This window comes from Hyla sarda, chromosome 1 (genome assembly GCF_029499605.1).
Source record: "Hyla sarda isolate aHylSar1 chromosome 1, aHylSar1.hap1, whole genome shotgun sequence".
In the NCBI taxonomy this organism is placed as follows: Eukaryota; Metazoa; Chordata; class Amphibia; order Anura; family Hylidae; genus Hyla; species Hyla sarda.
The window spans coordinates 245389112-245407563 of record NC_079189.1 but is presented as its reverse complement, the minus strand read 5'-3'; the positions used below and the strand labels follow the sequence as shown (position 1 = coordinate 245407563).

At 40.1% G+C, this 18452-nt stretch overlaps 1 protein-coding gene across 3 annotated transcripts in view; it reads right to left on the bottom strand.

Moving 5' to 3' along the window:
• The window catches only part of TMPRSS9 (transmembrane serine protease 9), a 211012-nt gene that overhangs the window by 99879 nt on the left and 92681 nt on the right, over positions 1 to 18452 (bottom strand). For 2 of the 3 annotated variants that reach the window (XM_056569902.1, XM_056569905.1), the window contains 3 exons: positions 13729 to 13877; positions 6562 to 6719; positions 1224 to 1354 (listed from right to left, as the gene is read on the bottom strand). In XM_056569902.1, the coding sequence (XP_056425877.1) occupies positions 1224 to 1354; positions 6562 to 6706 (276 nt within the window). In that variant the 5' untranslated portion in view covers positions 6707 to 6719; positions 13729 to 13877. The remainder of the gene's footprint in view (positions 1 to 1223; positions 1355 to 6561; positions 6720 to 13728; positions 13878 to 18452) is intronic. The other variant, XM_056569904.1, reaches the window with a different exon arrangement.

Sequence of the window (18452 nt, the reverse complement as noted above, 5' to 3'; positions counted from 1 at the left end):
CTGCTTGCCTCTTAAATATACATATCCTCTCTTTGCCTCCTCGCTCTGTTTTAGGTTGTACTGCCACTACATGTGCCACTTTTTGGGGACACCAAGATGGCCACGTCTGTCAAGTTGCGCTGCATGCCTCTTCTGGGTGTACCCAGGAAACAGAACATGCAAAGTATTACCTAAAACAGAGCGAGGAGGCAGAGAAAGGATATGCATATTTATTAGCCAAGAGACGCACTAAACCGTCAGCACAGACATCAGCGTGCCCGAGGGAGCCTTCAGAAAAACATGAAAAATGTAGATGGAAAGTGTTTCATATATATATATATATATATATATATATATATATATATATATATCTATAAAATAGACACCCAAAATCATGGTTTTTTTTTATTAGTAAAAAAACAAATCACATGGTATTGCCTATCACATCTAAATTAAGTTATTCAGTGTTAAAATTATGTTTAAAGGGGTGCTCCAGGAAAGTAAATAAAAATGCCCCAAAGCCACCACAATACCTGTTCTGTGTCCCCCATAGTTATCCATGTGATTTGTCCAGCTCCTATGGCCCCGTTGTCTCCTAAATATTATTTTTCCTTGCTTGCAGCCCAGACTACAACTCCAAGCAGACAGTGCAGCTCTGCGTAATGGCTGCCAGCCAATTGCTTTTACTATCTGTGTGCATGCTGTGTTGTTGTAAACAGCACACACTGTACATGTCTTTTCTTATCTATCCTACCCCCAAGCAATAAATCATACTATGCTCTGAATGGCAGTAGTCAGTGATTAGATCTTCAACAGGCAAAGAGAAGCGTTATGTGCTGAGTTGTGACTGAGAATCTTCACTGGGCTTCTCTCACCAGCAAGCTCCTCACACAGGGAAATCACATGGTGTTTGTCTTCCAGGAGAGTGGGGGCTAGTCTCAGTGAGAGGTTTACACAAAGACAAGCAGGATCCGAAGATGACATCTTTCTCTCACTCCCTGCTTGTAAGTGACAGCTAAATGAGGGGAACTGCTCTATATAGGTAATTAATGGTATTTAGAAAAATAAATAGGTTTGTTAGAGGGAAAGGATAAGCTATGAGTTTAGTTCCCCAGAGTACCCCTTTAACCCCTTTGTTATGCGCATTACCTAAGCCTTACTACAATGGGTCAGATTATGTTCAAGGCTATTTCATGGCAATCAAAAGTGGGTCATAATAGAAACATAAAAAATGTATGACTTACCATTTTTTGTAATGTAGTGGTTACAGATTTGTAGTACAAAGAGGAGCTATTTTGTAAACTGGGGTTGTACTGAAGACCTTGTAATTCCAAAGTATGTACCACAGTGAGGCTCTGTGTTGTTGTTAAATACACTAGAGAAAAATATGTTGAAGGATTTAAATGTATTTAGGAATTTGGAAGTAGTCAACCACAGGAAAATTTTTGACTAGTACTTGAAATTTTTACCTAAAGCATTATTTATAATCTAATATGTGTTAATAGCATAGACAGACCAACAAAACAAACTTTTTAATGTTTGAACTTCTTGAGTGTTTTGGGAATACTGAATCTTAAAAAAAAAAGCTTTGCCTATCTAGTTTTTGAGTTACTTGATATCGCTCACATTTTGTAGATGCTGACATATGCGGCAGGGTTCCCTGAAATGAGTAATATAAAAGCTAAAAGCATGAAACTTTGATAGTACTCATATTCATAAATTGATCAACTTTTTCAAATCTCACAATGATGTAAAAAAATATATATATATTTGCCCCTCAACAAATTTCTTCTATATTTATTTCTACCTAAATTGTCACATTTAAATGTTTCAGACTCTCAACTAATTAGAGTATAACATGAAGACAATTTGGGTGAGCACAAAGTACAGCTTTTAAATGTTTATTTTATTCATTGCAAATAAAGATTTACAAAAATTGGTATTACCTTTCCTCGCTCACCAGTGCTCCACTTTCACCTTTTTTCTATCTCGGAAGTATAACTTCTATTTTACTCTATTGCAATCATCATAAGTGGGTGAAACCACACCCCCATGTAGTGGTCAACGATTCTGCAACAACGTCATGTATGGGGGCATGGTTTTGCTCTTATGTGATGACTGAGATACAGTGAAGCACTGGGTTAATCCTTTTGCTGCTCCCTAGATGATCCCTTTCAGGTTTTGCAGCAGCTTGTGTGCTTTGAGTCACTGTCCTGCGGCATTGTCTTTGACATTATCTTTCTGGATTTTTTGTTCATAGTAGAATTCATGTCTTCATTGATTATTAAAGGGGTACTCCGGTGGAAAATATATATTTTTTTAAATCAACTGGTGCCAGAAAGTTAAACATATTTGTAAATTACTTCTATTTAAAAAGCTTAACCCATTAAGGACCCGGGCTTTTTCAGTTTTTTAATTTAAAATTATTCCTCCTTAACTTTAAAAAATCATAACTCTTTAAAATTTTCACCTAAAATTCAATATGATGGCTTATTTTTTGCATCACTAATTCTACTTTGTAATGACATTAGTCATTTTACCAAAAAATCTACGGTGAAACGGGAAAAAAAATCAATGTGTGACAAAATTGATGAAAAAACACTATTTTGTAAGTTTTGGGGGCTTCCGTTTTTACGCAGTACATTTTTGGGCAAAAATGACACCTTATCTTTATTCTGTAGGTCCATATGGTTAAAATTTTACCCTACTTGTATAGGTTTAATTTTGTATCACTTCAGAAAAAAATCATGAATACATGCAGGAAAATGTATACGTTCAAAATGGTCATCTTCTGACCCCTATAACTTTTTTATTTTTCTGTGTTCAGAGCACTTTGAGGGCGCCGTGATCTGAAGTTTTTAGCGGTACCATTTTTGTTCTGATCAGACTTTTTGATCACTTTTTATTCACTTTTTTGTGGTATAAAAAGTGATCAAAAATGCGCTATTTTGAACTTTGGAATCTTTTTGCGCGTACGCCATTGAACATGCGGTTTAAAAAGCAGTATATTTTTATAATTCGGCCATTTTCGCACGCGGCGATACCACATATGTTTATTTTTATTTACACTGTTTTTTTTTTATTCTTGGAAATGCCGTGTGATTCAAACTTTTATTAGGGGAAGGGATAATTGAAAGGGTTAATGATTTTTTTTACACTTTTCTTATGCAATATTATAGCTTCTATACGGGGCTATAACATTGCATTAACTGATCTTTAACACTGATTGATGCATCTCCATAGGAATGGATCAATCAGTGTTTTCGGCGATTGATTGCTCAAGCCTGGATCTCAGGCTTGAAGCATTCATTCGGCGATCGGACAGCGCAGGAGAAGGTAAGAAGACCTCCTCCTGTGCTACAGCTGTTCGGGATGCCGTGATTATGCCGCGGCGATCCCGAACAGCTCCCTGAGCTAGCCGGGAACTTTCACTTTCATTTTTAGCTGCGTGGCTCAGCTTTGAGCGTGCGGCTAAAGGGTTAATAGCGCGCGGCACTGCGATCGGTGCTGCACGCTAATAGCAGCGGGTCCCGGCTTCACTATGACGCCAGGCCCGCCGCGATATGATGAGGGGTCGCCGTGTGACCCCGCGTTATATCGCAGGACTGGGACTCATGACGTACGCGTACGTCATGGGTCCTTAAGGGGTTAAACCTTCCAGTACTTATCAGCTGCTGTATAATACAGAGGAAGTAAAAAAAAAAATTTCTTTTCTGTCTGTCCACAGTGCTTTCTGCTGACACCTCAGTCCATGTCAGGAACTGTCCAGAGCAGGAACAATTTCCCAAAGCAAACCTCTTCTGCTCTGGACAGTTCCTGACATGAACAGAGGTGTCAGCAGAGAGCACTGTGGTCAGATTGGAAAGAAATTCAAAAAGAAAGAACTACTTCTGTATTATACAGCAACTGATAAGCACTGGAAGTATTAAGATTTGTTAATAGAAGTAATTTACAAATCTGTTTAACTTTCTGGCAGCAGTTGCTTTAAAAAAAAAATAAAAATGTTTTCCACCGGAGTACCCCTCCACAGATTTTGCTTTACAATAGATGTAATGGGACCCATTTCTTCCAAAAAGCTCCACCTTTAAAGGAGATCTCCAGCGAAAAATAACCACAAGATAGGGGATAAGTAGCTGATCGGGGAGGATCCGACCTCTGCGGCCTCCCCGTGATAACCAGGATGGGACCCGGCACTCGGTGAGGGGCGTGTGCTGCAGGTGGCACATGCTCCATTTATACTTATGGGAGCGCCGAAAGGACCCGAGTACAGCTCTTGGGTATCATTGGTGCTCCCATACAAATGAATGGCGCTCGTGCCGTCTACCGGTAGATGTTATGGGCTCCTCAATGAGAATGCCAGGGCCCCATCCCGGTAATTACGGGGGGACGCATTGGTCGGACCCCCCGCGATCAGCTGCCGCCGGAGTACGACTTTAACTCAACAGTCCTAAAAGATTTGGGAGTCATCTAGGTGTTTTTTTATTTTTTTTTTAACAACCCCAATATGAGTAGTGATTTGCACCCTGCCACTCCATGGCATTTTCCCTAGTGTCTTAAAGAGATACTCCACTGGCCAGCCTACCAGCTGCGTTTGGAACATTTGGTTCCGAACGATGTGCGTTACTAAATGTTCCGAACGCAGCCGGAAGGCTGGCAACTGGATTATTTATTGTGTAATCATGTACACTGACCTTAACTGAAGAAGGTGAGGCCTACAATGCTCTTCGGAGTTCTTTCTTTACTGTGTGGATGAGCCTTTGATGAGCTTTTGGTGAATTACTGATGGGCCAACCACTCATGGGAAGATTCTCTACTTTTCCAAGTAGTGGCATTACTAGGGTACTGGGGGGGGGGGGGGCAGATCACTCTGGGTAACCCCACATGACATCGCCAAGTGCAGGCAGATTCCCAGTGCCCAGCTCAATTAGCTCCCTCAGTGGTGGCAGCAGCAGGGGTGGAGGTGAGGTGATCGCAGACCCAACAGTGACACTTAGGAGATGCAGAGCAGGACTGTTGGGCTGCTGATCTGTACAGTAGTAACATCCTCCTTGGTGTCCCGCTCTGCATCTCATTTAAGAGGCATCAGAATAGGTCCCCAGCTACAGCTCCTGTACTCTGTGCTGATAAGGTCAGTGGTGCCCCCTAGGCTGTTCAGTGAGGGGAGGGGTTGACACCATATTCTACTGCACCAGGTGACACCAACCTAAGCTATGCCACCAGCTGCAATTAAGTATGTGTGAATAATGGAACTCATCATGGATCACTGGAGTCCCAGATTCCTAGCAGTGGTTTTGTAACCCTTTTCTGGCTGGTAGATTTCATAGATTTTTTTCCCATCTGTATTTGAGTCTCATTAGGCAGCATATGCTCCTTCACACTGCTAGACAGTATGCTGTTTAAGTGATGCTTAGATTCAGCATGTCTAAGAAATGCGTCTGAGAATTTAAATACATATGAAATACAGAATGTCATACAGAACATCTCCACGATTTAGAAAGTGCTGAATGTCAAGCAGTTTTTCCTTTAAATTAGGTTAGGAAATTTAGCTAAGGGTGCAATTGCTTTACATATAGGGGTCAAGCAGGACTACACAGCAGTCAGTAGCATTCAATAAATGAAATAATTATTTAAAAAAAAAAAGCATTTAGAACAAATAAAATAAATCCTGTCACTCACAACTTTTCTTCTGCAATCCGGTCAGTGTTTATTCACACATATGTATACAGCCCTTACCGGTTCCCATGGTAACTATCATGTAAACTGGGAGAAGGTTTGGCTTCTATGTATATAAAACTGAGGTGTAATGGAGAACGTATACCAGTCTGAATAAGGCTTTGTGCTGAAACGCGTAATCTGTATACATATTTGTGAATAAACGCTGACCAGATTGAAGAAGAAAAGTAGCGAGTGCCGGGATTTATTTCATTTGTTCTAAATGCTTTAAAAAAAAAAAAAAAAAAAATTATTTCATTTATTGAATGCTACTGACTGCTGTGTAGTCCTACCTTGACCCTATATGTGTGCACCACGCAGAACACGAGTGCCGACTCTCTTTCTTGAACCTACACCTATGTATTGCCCCACAGTAAACATAGAAAAGCCATATAGGCCCAATGCCTGGTATACAGAATTGTCAAAGGATAACCTAATGATCACACCACCAATTACGTGAAGATCGAAGGAAACCCCCCTAGCAAGTTTTTGTGTAGCTTGGTCACAGTGACACAGAGTCTGTGGCAAAAAAACACAGTTTCACTTTAATAAAAAAATATATCTCCCATCGGCTTCAATAGCACTCAGTGGACAGTGCAAAAAAAGAAGTCAGATGTTATGGTCTGATCAGTGTTCTATCTATGTTGGTAATAATTAAGTATTCTAAACATGGTTATGATGGGACAAATTATTTGGGGTTGAAGGGACTGAAGCAGGACACGTGTATGGAAAAACATGTTTTCAGCATCCAGAAACACCTCTGTAGGGAAATCCCCCAGTCAGACCCCACATTCAGTAGCCAGTACACACAGCAGTAACAAAGAGATTTTTGGTGTTAGGGTAGTAACAAAAAAATCTGTGCACACTTACTTATTAATAGTCCTGCAGTGACACTGATGGCCGTGCCTCCTAGAAGTATTGAGGCCAATGTCCATTTGCAGCATGGTGTGTGTATGAAATTCACTTTGTCCACATCTAAAACAGGCTTTGCATCCCCAGGTTGCTGGCCTGCCATTGTGACAAAAGAGCTGTAAAGAGTAAACAAGTGTCATGAATACTTCCACATTCTGAAAATATGGTAAACCTAAAAGAAAAAATGACCTACATCGCTGGAATTTACAGCCAGCTCTATAGAGAAGGACTTTCTTACCGAAATATACTGATTGCTTGTTCTACTTGTTTCTGTTCGTATAAAAGGAGTTATCCGATGGGGGATATAAGAGAAAATGTATCGCAATGATGTAAGTAATAAGTGTGTGCATGTTTGGTTTTTGTTTTTTCTGAAAAGAGTGACTTACTTTTGTAGTTATAATGTTGAGTTAGTTCCCTTTTGTTCCCTTCTGGTTCAATTCTGGTATAATTCTTGATATCACACTTAAGAAGCACTTTAGATGGCAGTATTAGATGGCATATTTGAATGTCTCCGACATTAGGTGACTTTAGTCAGTAATGGACATGCTTACCAAGTATCTGTGCTTGTGTTTCTGGTAAGTGGCCATGTCCTCCATCACGCTACTGGCTTGTTTTTAGGATGTAGTTACCTCCCTCAGACTACAATCCCCAGGATCCTTTGTTTTAAGGTGGGAGGTGACTTATTTTCCTCCCACACATAGGTCACCCCACCTATTGCAGCAGAGCCATGCTCCCTTTAATCACGTGACTTGTCCGACTTCACATGACAGACAAGCTGTGGATCTGCATGGAAACAAATGCACAAACATGTGCACTGGTAACATCATCAGGGGGTTGGCTTCACACACAATAGATGAAGAACCCAAGACCCCTTTTAAACCTTGATTTATGATGTATTGTCTCAGGGAAAGGTACAAAACACTCATTTTGTAGACTGCAAAATATGAACTTCAAAGCCCAGTTTTCCTACCCTACTAGTCCAGGTTTCTCAGCTGACAGACAGTCCTTATTGTCCACCCTTCAGATGTCATTATTAACATTGGCTTCAAATAAAAAGTTATAGCCATTAAATTTATGTACATTAAAATCAGCTCACCTCTGTCTGGACCTGAAGGTCGAAAATTCCCTGGGACAGAAATAGTTAACCAGGGAAGCAAGGAATGATGACAGATTTGCTGCAAGCATAACAAAGTGCTCATTCAAGTCAATGGATTGTCTGTATAACATAGGACATGTCCTCCAGAGCCAGAGATGTACTTTATTAACTTAGATTTCTCTTAAAGGTTATATAAAAATGTACTTTCTTCACAGGACAATCCCTGTACTTAGCGCTCTGTCCCTTAGGTACTTAAGGTATTTGTGCAGTTGCATAGGTTGCACATATGATATGTCCACCTCTAAATATCACCCAGGCATAGTCAGAAGTTATGTCTTTGCATGTGCTCTATGAGTTAACAATTAACATGGCAGGTTCATCTGAACAGTAGAAATAGACATACTGTATCTTGATGTGGCATAGTAAACCAGAATGTCTCACATCACAAAACAGAGTTTAATAGGTGTACTGACAAGGGAGCAGGCATGAGCTGGACAAGTATCAAAAATGTAGTCCAATTAATCAGGAACTGGAATGAGGGAACAGTAACTAGCTCTGGCAAGGAAGGCAGCCATACAGCACTAGTAGAGTAGAAATCTACAATGTGTACTGGACATGGTTGTAACTAGGCTTTCTCTTACCTGGAACAAATTTTCAGTTCACTGCCCTAGATGTGTACATAAATATATACCCTGGCCAAGGCAGAATGACCTAGCTTTTGCTGCTCATACCTAGATGTGCCCTTGAAACTGCAGATGCAATGGCGTGACTATGAGGCTAGGACTCCACTGAGATTTTTGTGGCATAAAAATGCCAGAAAAACTGCCACAGTTTTCCCCTGCGTTTTGGTGTTTTTCTGGCATTTTTACCTTTGTGTGGAATTTGCCTTTTTTGGCCCCTTTTGCGTTTTTTTCACAAAATAGTTGGGTACCAAAAAAAAAAAAAAAAGGATGGATGCATTAGGGATGTAAAAATGTATTTAACTAAATGTTTCTTTTTTTATAACAAAATTTTGGTAATAGTAAAACTTTTGGTAGTAACATTTTTTTTTTTATAAAGTGTGTGTGTGTTTAACTTTTTTTTCCACATTTTTTATGTAGTACTACAGACTGTTCCATGATGGGAGTAGTAGTACCTGTACTATAGACATATCGCCCCGGGTGTCAGTCTGACACCCGATGCGATCGTCCATAATATAGCAGTGATGTGGCTCTATACAGCGCTCACATCTCTGCTCTATTCACTTCACTCATTCATATTTTCCGCCCAGAGCTGTGATTGGCCGGATGGTTGCAGCCAATACAGCCGCTCCATCTCTGCTATAGACAGGACGATCACAGCGGGTGTCAGTAGTGACACTCGATGTGATGTGTCCTTAACTGCAGGTACTCCTACTCCCAACATGGAGCACACTCTGCTCCATGGGTGGGAGCTGTAGTACCTGCATTAATAGACAGATCACAAAGAGTGTAACTTCTGACACCCGCTGCGATCTTTCTATTAATGCAGGTACTACAGCTCCCAGCATGGAGCAGATTGTACTCCATGTTGGGAGTAGTAGTACTTGTAGTTAAGGAAAGATCATTGCGGGTATCACTACTGACACCCGCTGTGATCCTCCTGTATAATGTATAGATGCGGCCGCTCTTCTATGGTCCCCCGCACGGCCGTATATATACACATGTTCCTATTTCCCACAGGGAGTTGTGATTGGCTGGAACCATCTGGCCAATCACAGCTCTCTGAGGGAAATATGAATAGGTGTATATATACGGCAGTGCAGGGGACCAGAGAAGAGCGGCCGCCGCATCTATACATTATACAGGAGGATCGCAACGAACCCTGGCGATCTGTTAAAAAGTACAGGTAACTACTACTACTCCCATCATGGAACAGTGTGTTTCATGCTGGGAGTAGTAGTACTACCTAAAAAATGGGGGGGAAAAAGTGAAAAACACACACACACTACATTTTTATTATTGTCGGCTACATTTTTAGTGCTTTACCCGCCCACATAAATTGATCCCTGTTTAGAAATTAATAAACATTTCGTAATAAAAAAGATAAATTTCGTTAGATACAATTTTTTCCATCACTACTGTATCTTTTTTATTATTTTTTGTATGGTACCCTACAAAATTTTAATAAAAAAGGTATCTCCATAATTTTTTTGGATCGCTAAAGTCCAAAAAAGAATAAAAACCGCCTGCAAAAATGCAAACATGGCGTTTTTCCTCTCCCAAAGACTTCTATGGGATGAAAACGCCACAATTTCAGGGCAAAAAACGCCAAACTAGGTTTTGTCGGGCGATTTGAAAATCCAGCCTCTGAGCCAGAAATTGTTGAAAAACGCCAAAAGGATTAAAAAAATGCCAAACTGAAAAACGCCAAGTGAATATGGCATTTTGCAGTTTACTATTGACTTGCAGCTAACATCTGGACGCAGCGTTTTTTCACAGAAAAAACGCCGTGCGGGAAAATTGGCGTTTTTATGGCGTTTTTGCAAAAAACTCAGTGGAACTCTAGCCTAAGGCTGTGATGGAATTTCTGAGAAGAAACAGGCAGAAAAATCCGATTGCTTTTAATGGAATGATGCTGCACCATGCACACAGGGGAAATCCCAATTCCAGCCTCTGGCAAAAGAATTGACACGTCAATTATCTAGGTGAAATCCGCTGGGAAAGCAATGCCGTCTATGGAGACGGCGCACTTCCAAGCAGTCATAGCGCTGGCATTTTCTGCCCCACGCCTGCTATTTGTGGAATGTCTGACCATGTTTTTTGGGCAAAAATTCTGCTAAAGAGAGAAGTAAATGATGCATTTTGGTCTGAGGAGACCAAGACTATTCATGAAGCATTATAGCTAAGGGCCCTGTTACAGATTTTGTACTGGGGGCCCAGGATCCTCAAATTATGCCATTGTGCATGTGAATTGATAGCTTGGCAATTATATGAAAATTTGCCAAAATGAATTATTTATTCATTATTAAAGGGGTACTCCCGTGGAAGACTTTTTTTTTAGATCAACTGGTGCCAGAAAGTTAAATAGATGTATAAATTACTTCTATTAACAAATCTTAATCCTTCCAGTACTTTTTAAGGGCTGTATACTACAGAGGAAATGTTTTTCTTTTTGGATTTCTCTTATGTCATGACCACAGTGCTCTCTGCTGACACCTCTGTGCATTTTAGGAACTGTCTAGAGCAGGAGAAAATCCCCATAGCAAACATATGCTGCTCTGGACAGTTCCTAAAATGGACAGCAGAGGTCAGCAGAGAGCACTGTGCTAGTGACATAAGAGAAATCCAAAAAGAAAAACATTTCCTCTGTAGTATACAGCCCTTAAAAAGTACTGGAAGGATTAAGATTTTTTTTTAATAGAAGTAATTTACAAATCTGTTTAACATTTCTGGCACCAGTTGATTTAAAAAAAATGTTTTCCACTGGAGTACCCCTTTAATAAAACTGTTTACAATTAGGCTTGGCCAGAGATAGTTTAAGGGAGTTACAGTAACTCCGATTAGACCATCCATACATCTGATCAGTGGCAGTGCCCAGATACACAGTACACAGTGAATGAAGCCAGGAGCTCTGGAAGCCATTGTGCATAATTGTTTGTTTGTTTTTTGTGTTTTTTTTTTTTTTTTTTACAAAAATCCAGTGATCTCTAGTATTGTATTACAAGAAAGTGGTCAATGTAATACATGTTATGATTGGAATTTTTAATTTTATGTATTAAAGGGGTATTCCAGGATTTTTTTTTATTTGACTATGCTACAGGGGCTGTAAAGTTAGTGTATTTCGTAATATAGTCTCTGTACCTGTGTGTGATGGTTTTCTCACAATTCTTCTGTGATTTTCACCCCAATATTTATTTTTACCAGCATACAAAATGATTGTTGCCAATGCGGCCGAGACCTGACTCACTAGTCAGCTGATGACAAGGAGCCTGTCTGCTTCAATGGGTGGAGGGATCAATCTGCAACTAATGCAACAGCTGGAGGCACCCTGATTGAAAACTACAGGTCATTTGAATAGATGCAGCTCATTTATGTTTCAATGGGTGGAGTGGCTGATGTGTGGGAGGGAGAAAAATGGAATTGTGGGATTTGTAGTCAAAAAAAGAAAAGTCAAACAGGAAATACAAGTTCACAAAAAGCTATCCACAGTGTTATGGTAATCTCACAACACAGCCATTTAGCCCCAAGACAAGCGCAGATCCTGCCTAAGCATGTCCATTACTGCCTGCCAGGTATGTACTAAAATCACCTTATGGTGGATAAACCCTTTAACTTATACTAACTTTATTTTTCTTAATCTAGTTAGCTTTTTTTAAAGCCATAATAACCATTTGCATTTGATGTGCACTCTCTGATCAGTAAGCTTTCTAACCAGGGTGTCTCCAACTGTTTCAAAACTGCAATTCCCTGCAAAATTGATTTCCTTCCCATTCAGCAGTCGCTCCACCCATTAAAGCAAGGACAGGCTCCCTTTCATCACCTGACTAGTAATGTAATGTCTTGGATCATACTGCAACCTGGGAAAACCTGAGATGAGACTAATGTTGCATGCTGTTAAAAATAAACACAAACTTAACAGCCTAAATGTAGTCAGATATAATGAAAGGCACTACTTCTATTTGGTTGGAGGTACCTGTGACGGTGGAGGCAACTCCGGCCTATTCCAGCAATGTCCAGTAATTTCGGTACTCAGTGAACCAGTTATGTAAGTCTCTTAAACAAAGTATGATACAGGTGGAAAGATCCACAGCACTCACTGTAGTGATTGCCAACGCTTTATTCCATAAGGATAAACACCGGCATCAAAAGGGAACTTCGTTATCTCCCGATGTTGATGTTTGGATGTATGGAATAAAACGTTGGTAATTACTACAGTAAGCGATTAACTTTACAGTCCCTGTAGCACAGTCAAATAAAAAAAAAAAATAATCCTGGAATTACTCTTTAAATTGTCCTTTTCTGACCTCCATGACACTTTTATTTTTCCTTATACAGGGATGTATGAGGGCTCATTTTTACACAGTGATCTGTAGTTTTTGCCTGTACCATTTTTGTTGTGATGGGATTTTTTAAAAACCTTTTATTATAATTTTTTTATGATATATGAAGTGACCAAAAATACACAATTCTGGATTTGGTATTTTTTAAAGTATACACCATTGATTTAATTAAAGGGGTATTCCCTTCCTAGACTTCTAATTCTCTATCAAAAGGATAGGGGATAAGATGTCTGATCACGGGGGCCCACTGCTGGGACCCCCGCGACCTCAGGCACGTCACCCGGCATGTCACTCCCCCTCCCGTAGACATAAATGGATGGGGTTTGGCGTGATGGCACGAGGGAGCGTGGCATGACGTCACGTCTCCATTCCCGCAAACTACGAGGTTTTCGAAACTAGAGCAGCAGTCCAGTACAGAATGACGGGTATTGCACAGAGATCTGGATAGGGTATAAGATGTCTATGGCCAGAATACCCCTTTAATGATATATTTTAGTAGTTTGGACATTTACGCTTGCATTGTGATTTGCTGCCTTGTTTATTTTTCTTAATATCTGATCCTTTGCGGCTTTCATTATATTTTGTGGCTTATAGCAAAGCCCTATCAGTATTTTATTATTTTTCTTTACTTATATTTCCCTCACATATATCTTCCTGCAGTGTCTGTCCTGTAGCAGGCTTAGTGCAGCTTCCTGACGAAGCGTCCATTACGGACCGTAAACATGTTGTTTTGTGCCAATAAATCTGCTTTTTGGACAATATTTCAGTGTCCGCACCTATCTACTTCATCTGATCAGTGCCTAGGAGCTTAAATTTTGTTTATTTCTGAGCAGCTTCCTAGTTTGGCCTTGAGATGTATGGGTGGTCCCGCAGAGTTCAGGCCAGTGGCATACACACAGTCATATAAACACAATCATATACAAAAACATACACACACAAACATCCACATATACACAGACAGATACACACATTTAACTTCAATCACCTTACTAGTTCTTATCTTGCTCACCTGAGCTTACTTTCACTGTTGAGGACTTTGGTCACATGATCAATGGTTCTGCTCTCACTGTAAGAATACACATATAAGATGGAGAGCACAGAGGTGGTCTGTATCCTAGACAACTAGCTGTCAACAAGGGAAGGTGAAAAAGCCCATATCTGTGAAAGGATGCCAGAAAGGTCATTATAACTAATTGCAAGAATATATATTATGACATGCAATACAAAGTAAAAGGTTATATTGGAACTTTGAGATGGGAATACCCCTTTAATCCATGTCCATTTTCAGATTTGATCTGATCCTATCTGTACTGTACTGTCTCTCCTGTTGCTGACCTTGCTTGTTGACTCAGAACCTGTATCCCCCTGCCTCAACCTTCTTGCCTGTTATGGACTCTGATCTTTGTCTATCATGCTGAATCTCCAGTGCTCGACCCATACTACTCATTATGCCTACTTGCCTGACCCCCTTATTCCATGTACTAATACTATCTGGTATGCTGGGCCAGCTTCTGGTTACGTCTAACAACAGAAGTCCAACTTCCACATCCTGGAGTGGGATAAAAGATGAGAAAAAATAGAGGTTACTTCACTCCTAGGGGTGGCCCAAAGCCAAACTGGTTTGGTAGCACAGCGGGTCCACAATCTGAGCATGTCACAATAACATTGTGGATATCTGCAGAATAGGATTATAAAATTTTCACAATTGCAACTAGGTAATAACATTCATTTGTGCAACTAGACTGTTCGTTTTTGTAGACTTTGTCAATATTATTTATGTTTGACATTAGATTTAATTAAAAAACATTTACAATACAAAGAATTAGATATTATTATAAAGATCTCACTGAAACCACAGGTTTGTGCTTAACGTTAATGTAAGAATGTTAGCAAAAAGAGATCTAAATATTATAATATAAGATCTTACATGTCAATGTTTTTTATGCATGTGTGTTAAGAGGGACTGTCCTTGTAACATAAAAAGAAAAAAAGCCTCTGTTTACAACGTAAAATGGCAAAGCCGCTGAACATAAGGGTACAATACGGTCTTTGTTAAGTTTTCATTCTACCTTTGCTGTCCAGCGCAAATACCTAAATTCCAGACTTCTCCTCCCACTGCTGATTTTATCACAGACTTAGAAAAAGGCAGTGTTGGGGGATATGGCAGATTCACCAATTCTTGGGAAGCAGGGCAGGGGAGGGGGGGGGGGGGGTGAGGGATAGGCCAACTGTTAAGCGTCAAGGCAGTAGGAGCAGGATTTATGATGATGTTCAGACTAGTTAATGTTTTATCTACATATCCTATTTTTTTTTTTTTCAAAACATAGTCATTAAATGCAGGAATATAAGGGAAAGAAATAATGTGACAGGGATATACCGAGGCAGAATATCTTTTATTGAACCTGAAAATTCGGATACAGATAGAGAAGTGGCGGCATTCCTGATTTTAGTTTGCAATCCCAGTGCGTTCTGAATAACAGTCTATCAACACAAATAATACACAAAATTTGGGTAAAGTGTACTGGCCGTGCATACTGCAGGAGTGCGCCAATGTGTAATTATATGAGGACTGATCATTAGCTCAGAACTGTATAGCATTTGAGGTAATTCTTAATACGTTTCCATACAAATTGTGGTATTATTAGGGAGCACTCAGGTGCACAGGTTACATTCCTGAGTATTCCCCATTAAGTGTCTATCTCATTGAATCTTTCATAGCCACATAGCTTTCTTCAGTTTTAATAGCATAATAAAAGCTATGTTTTAGTTGGTTAGGGTATATAGGGTTATTAGTGCCCTCTGGGCACATAGTTGTTTTGTTCTTGGCACCCTCTCCTTATCCATGGGCAAATTGTGGTTGTTTTTCTGGTATAAATAGTTTGATTCAGAATGTGGGGGTATATTTGGAGGAGAACTCCCACACATTAGTGTTGACTTACCGTAACTCTATTATGTTTGGGATACCACTGATATACTTTTAAAATTAGAGGGCCTGCAAATGGAAGATTAAATAATCCTGTCAGCTATTCATGTAGAGGTATTCTACCGATCCATAAAACTTGATATGGGATTACAGGCACTAGTATACTATCTTGCTTCTAGGGACATCAATTTTGGACCACATAATGGGAGTTCATTATTGATCTATTGGAATTTAACCTTACAAAGAATCTAGTTTTTATAACCTTTATTACCATTAGCTAAGTGGCACCATGATGGGGGGGGGGGGGGGGGGGGGGGGGTGAAAACGTATGCCCACATGCATGCAAATCTGCTGTTTTCATCTATTTTAACCGATGTTACAAGCATGTCCTGCCATGACTGAGATTCATTGAAGATGTCTTCATGTTGTGCTTAGTTACGGGCATTGAAATTACTGAATTTGTGGCAATCTTGAAGGGAATGTGTTGCCTTACTTTTTTTTCCTGATTAGAGCCAGATACTGAAACATAATTTTTTTTCTAATCTGCTTCTATTTTCTGACTGTAATTTTTTTGTTCATTATGAACCCCTTGAGGACCAGGCTATTTTTCATTTTTGCACTTTTGTTTTTTCCTCCTCCCTTTTTAAAAATCATATACCACTTTTAATTTTCTACCTACAGACCCAAATGAGGGCTTGTTTTTTGCACCACAAATTGTATTTTATAATCATTTAAAAAAAAAATCTATGGTTTTCTTCTGATGACTCTTCCATGAAGACCATATTTGTACAAGTATCTCTTTATAGTGGAATAGCGTACCACAACTCCAGTGTCTGCCAGATCTTTCTGGAGGGATTGTGCAGTCAAACGTGGGTTTTGAATAGTTTTTCTCACAATCCTGCGAGCTGTTCTGTCTGATATTTTTCTTGGTCTCCCAAATCTTGCTTTAACTTCCACTGTTCCTGACGACTGCCATTTCTTAATTACATTCCGAACAGAGGATATTGACATCTGAAAATGTTTGCTATCTTTTTATAGCCTTCTCCAGCTTTGTGAGCGTCAACTATTTTCCGTTTCAGATTTCTAGACAACTGCTTAGAAGAACCCATGGTGCCGATTGTTGGGGCAAGGTCAGATGAGTCTGGGCATTTAAAACCTTTGGGATTGACATCACCTGGTCTTCCCAGATGATGATTGAGAACAATCCATAACACTGGCAGGTCTCAGCTTTGCAAAGGGGGCAGTGCATGCTATAAATTCTGCAGGGTGCCCAAACTTTTGCAGACACCATTTTTTTGTTTTCTGTTATTTTGAAAGTGTAAATGATGGAAATAAAATCTTACTTTTGTTGACATTACAAGAATGTCTAACCTGTAATTTGATTCCTTTTGGAAATGTTTTCATCTTTTCTTGGCTTCTTTATGCACATTAATACAAATTTTTACCTGGGGTGCCCAAACTTTTGATCCCGACTGTATATGCTAGGCTAGGAAGGTACAACCTTGTGATGCCAGGAGGGGGGTGAATAATAAAGACTGAACGGTGATGGTGAATGTCGTGCAAGATGCTTGAGTACACCTTCTGCACTCCAATGCTGTAGTTGCCTGTCTTCAAGCGCCAGGAAGAATTCTTCAAGTGCCGGGTAAGGCAACCACTTTTAACTCTGACTAGACTTGACTTGACTTTAGAAGAGATTACTAACAGTGACTATTTAGAAGAGGAGGAAGAAAATAAGTGTTTTGCCACCAGTGAAGTCCTTTACAACAGGGTTTCCATTTAGTTCTTATCGCCAGGGGTGAATAGAACAGACAGATGTGGCCTGAGGATCACCACATCTTTATCCTGAAACTCCTAAAACTAAAGGCCACTTTCATGAGGTAACAGAGCAGGATATGAGGAGACTCTCTCTTACTGCTGACCAAAGCCAGACCACTACACTAAATAAGGGAACCACCTTGTCAAGGCCAGACTAGGGTAAAGACAGGGCTGGAGGATCCTGATTGGCTCAACTGCTGCTGTGGCTTCATCACTAAACCTTTACAGAGATATCCAGAAATACAGTTAAATGTTTATATGTAGTTAAAGGCAAAGTAGCACCTACAAGTAAGAAAACACAAAGCATTTCTAGCACTAAACATATTAAGGCATCGATTTGGGGTGGCGAAAGTGGGCACCATAGCATAACATCCACCTTTCAGAGCAGTTAGACAAGGGTGTTCCACTCCAAGATACCAGGGCAACATAAAGAATTAGACCAGAATTGAACTGGAATTTGCCAAAAGGAAACTATTGCAAAGCAAAAAAAAACATAAGGGAAGAGTTATCAAAACCTGTGTAGAGGAAGAGTGGTAAATTTTCCCATAACTAATCATTTGCTTCTTTTATTTTTATAAAGGCCTCTGAAAAATAAAATAAGCCATCCGATTGTGTTACGTTATGCACTCCGGCCGCATACGCTGGCCGTGAGCGCATGGGCCCGTTACCTGCTGCTGCCGGCGGGGCTGGGACTCGGATCACGGGACGCACCCGAATGCGAGCCTCAGTTCGTCACTCACCTAGATCTTCTCCTGCCCCAGCTTCTGCCTCACTGCTTTGGCGCGCGTGTCCCGTCCCTTAGGGCACGCGAGCCGGAGCTTTAAGATTTAAAGGGCCAGTGTGCTCATTAGTGTGATTCACCTATGGCTCATTTATATATATATATTCCTCCACCCTCATCACTCCCCTGTCTGATCTTTGTTGCCTTGAGTCCGAGAGAAAGCATTCCTGTTTCTGCCTTGCCGTGTATCTGATCCTTCGCTTGGTGACACGAC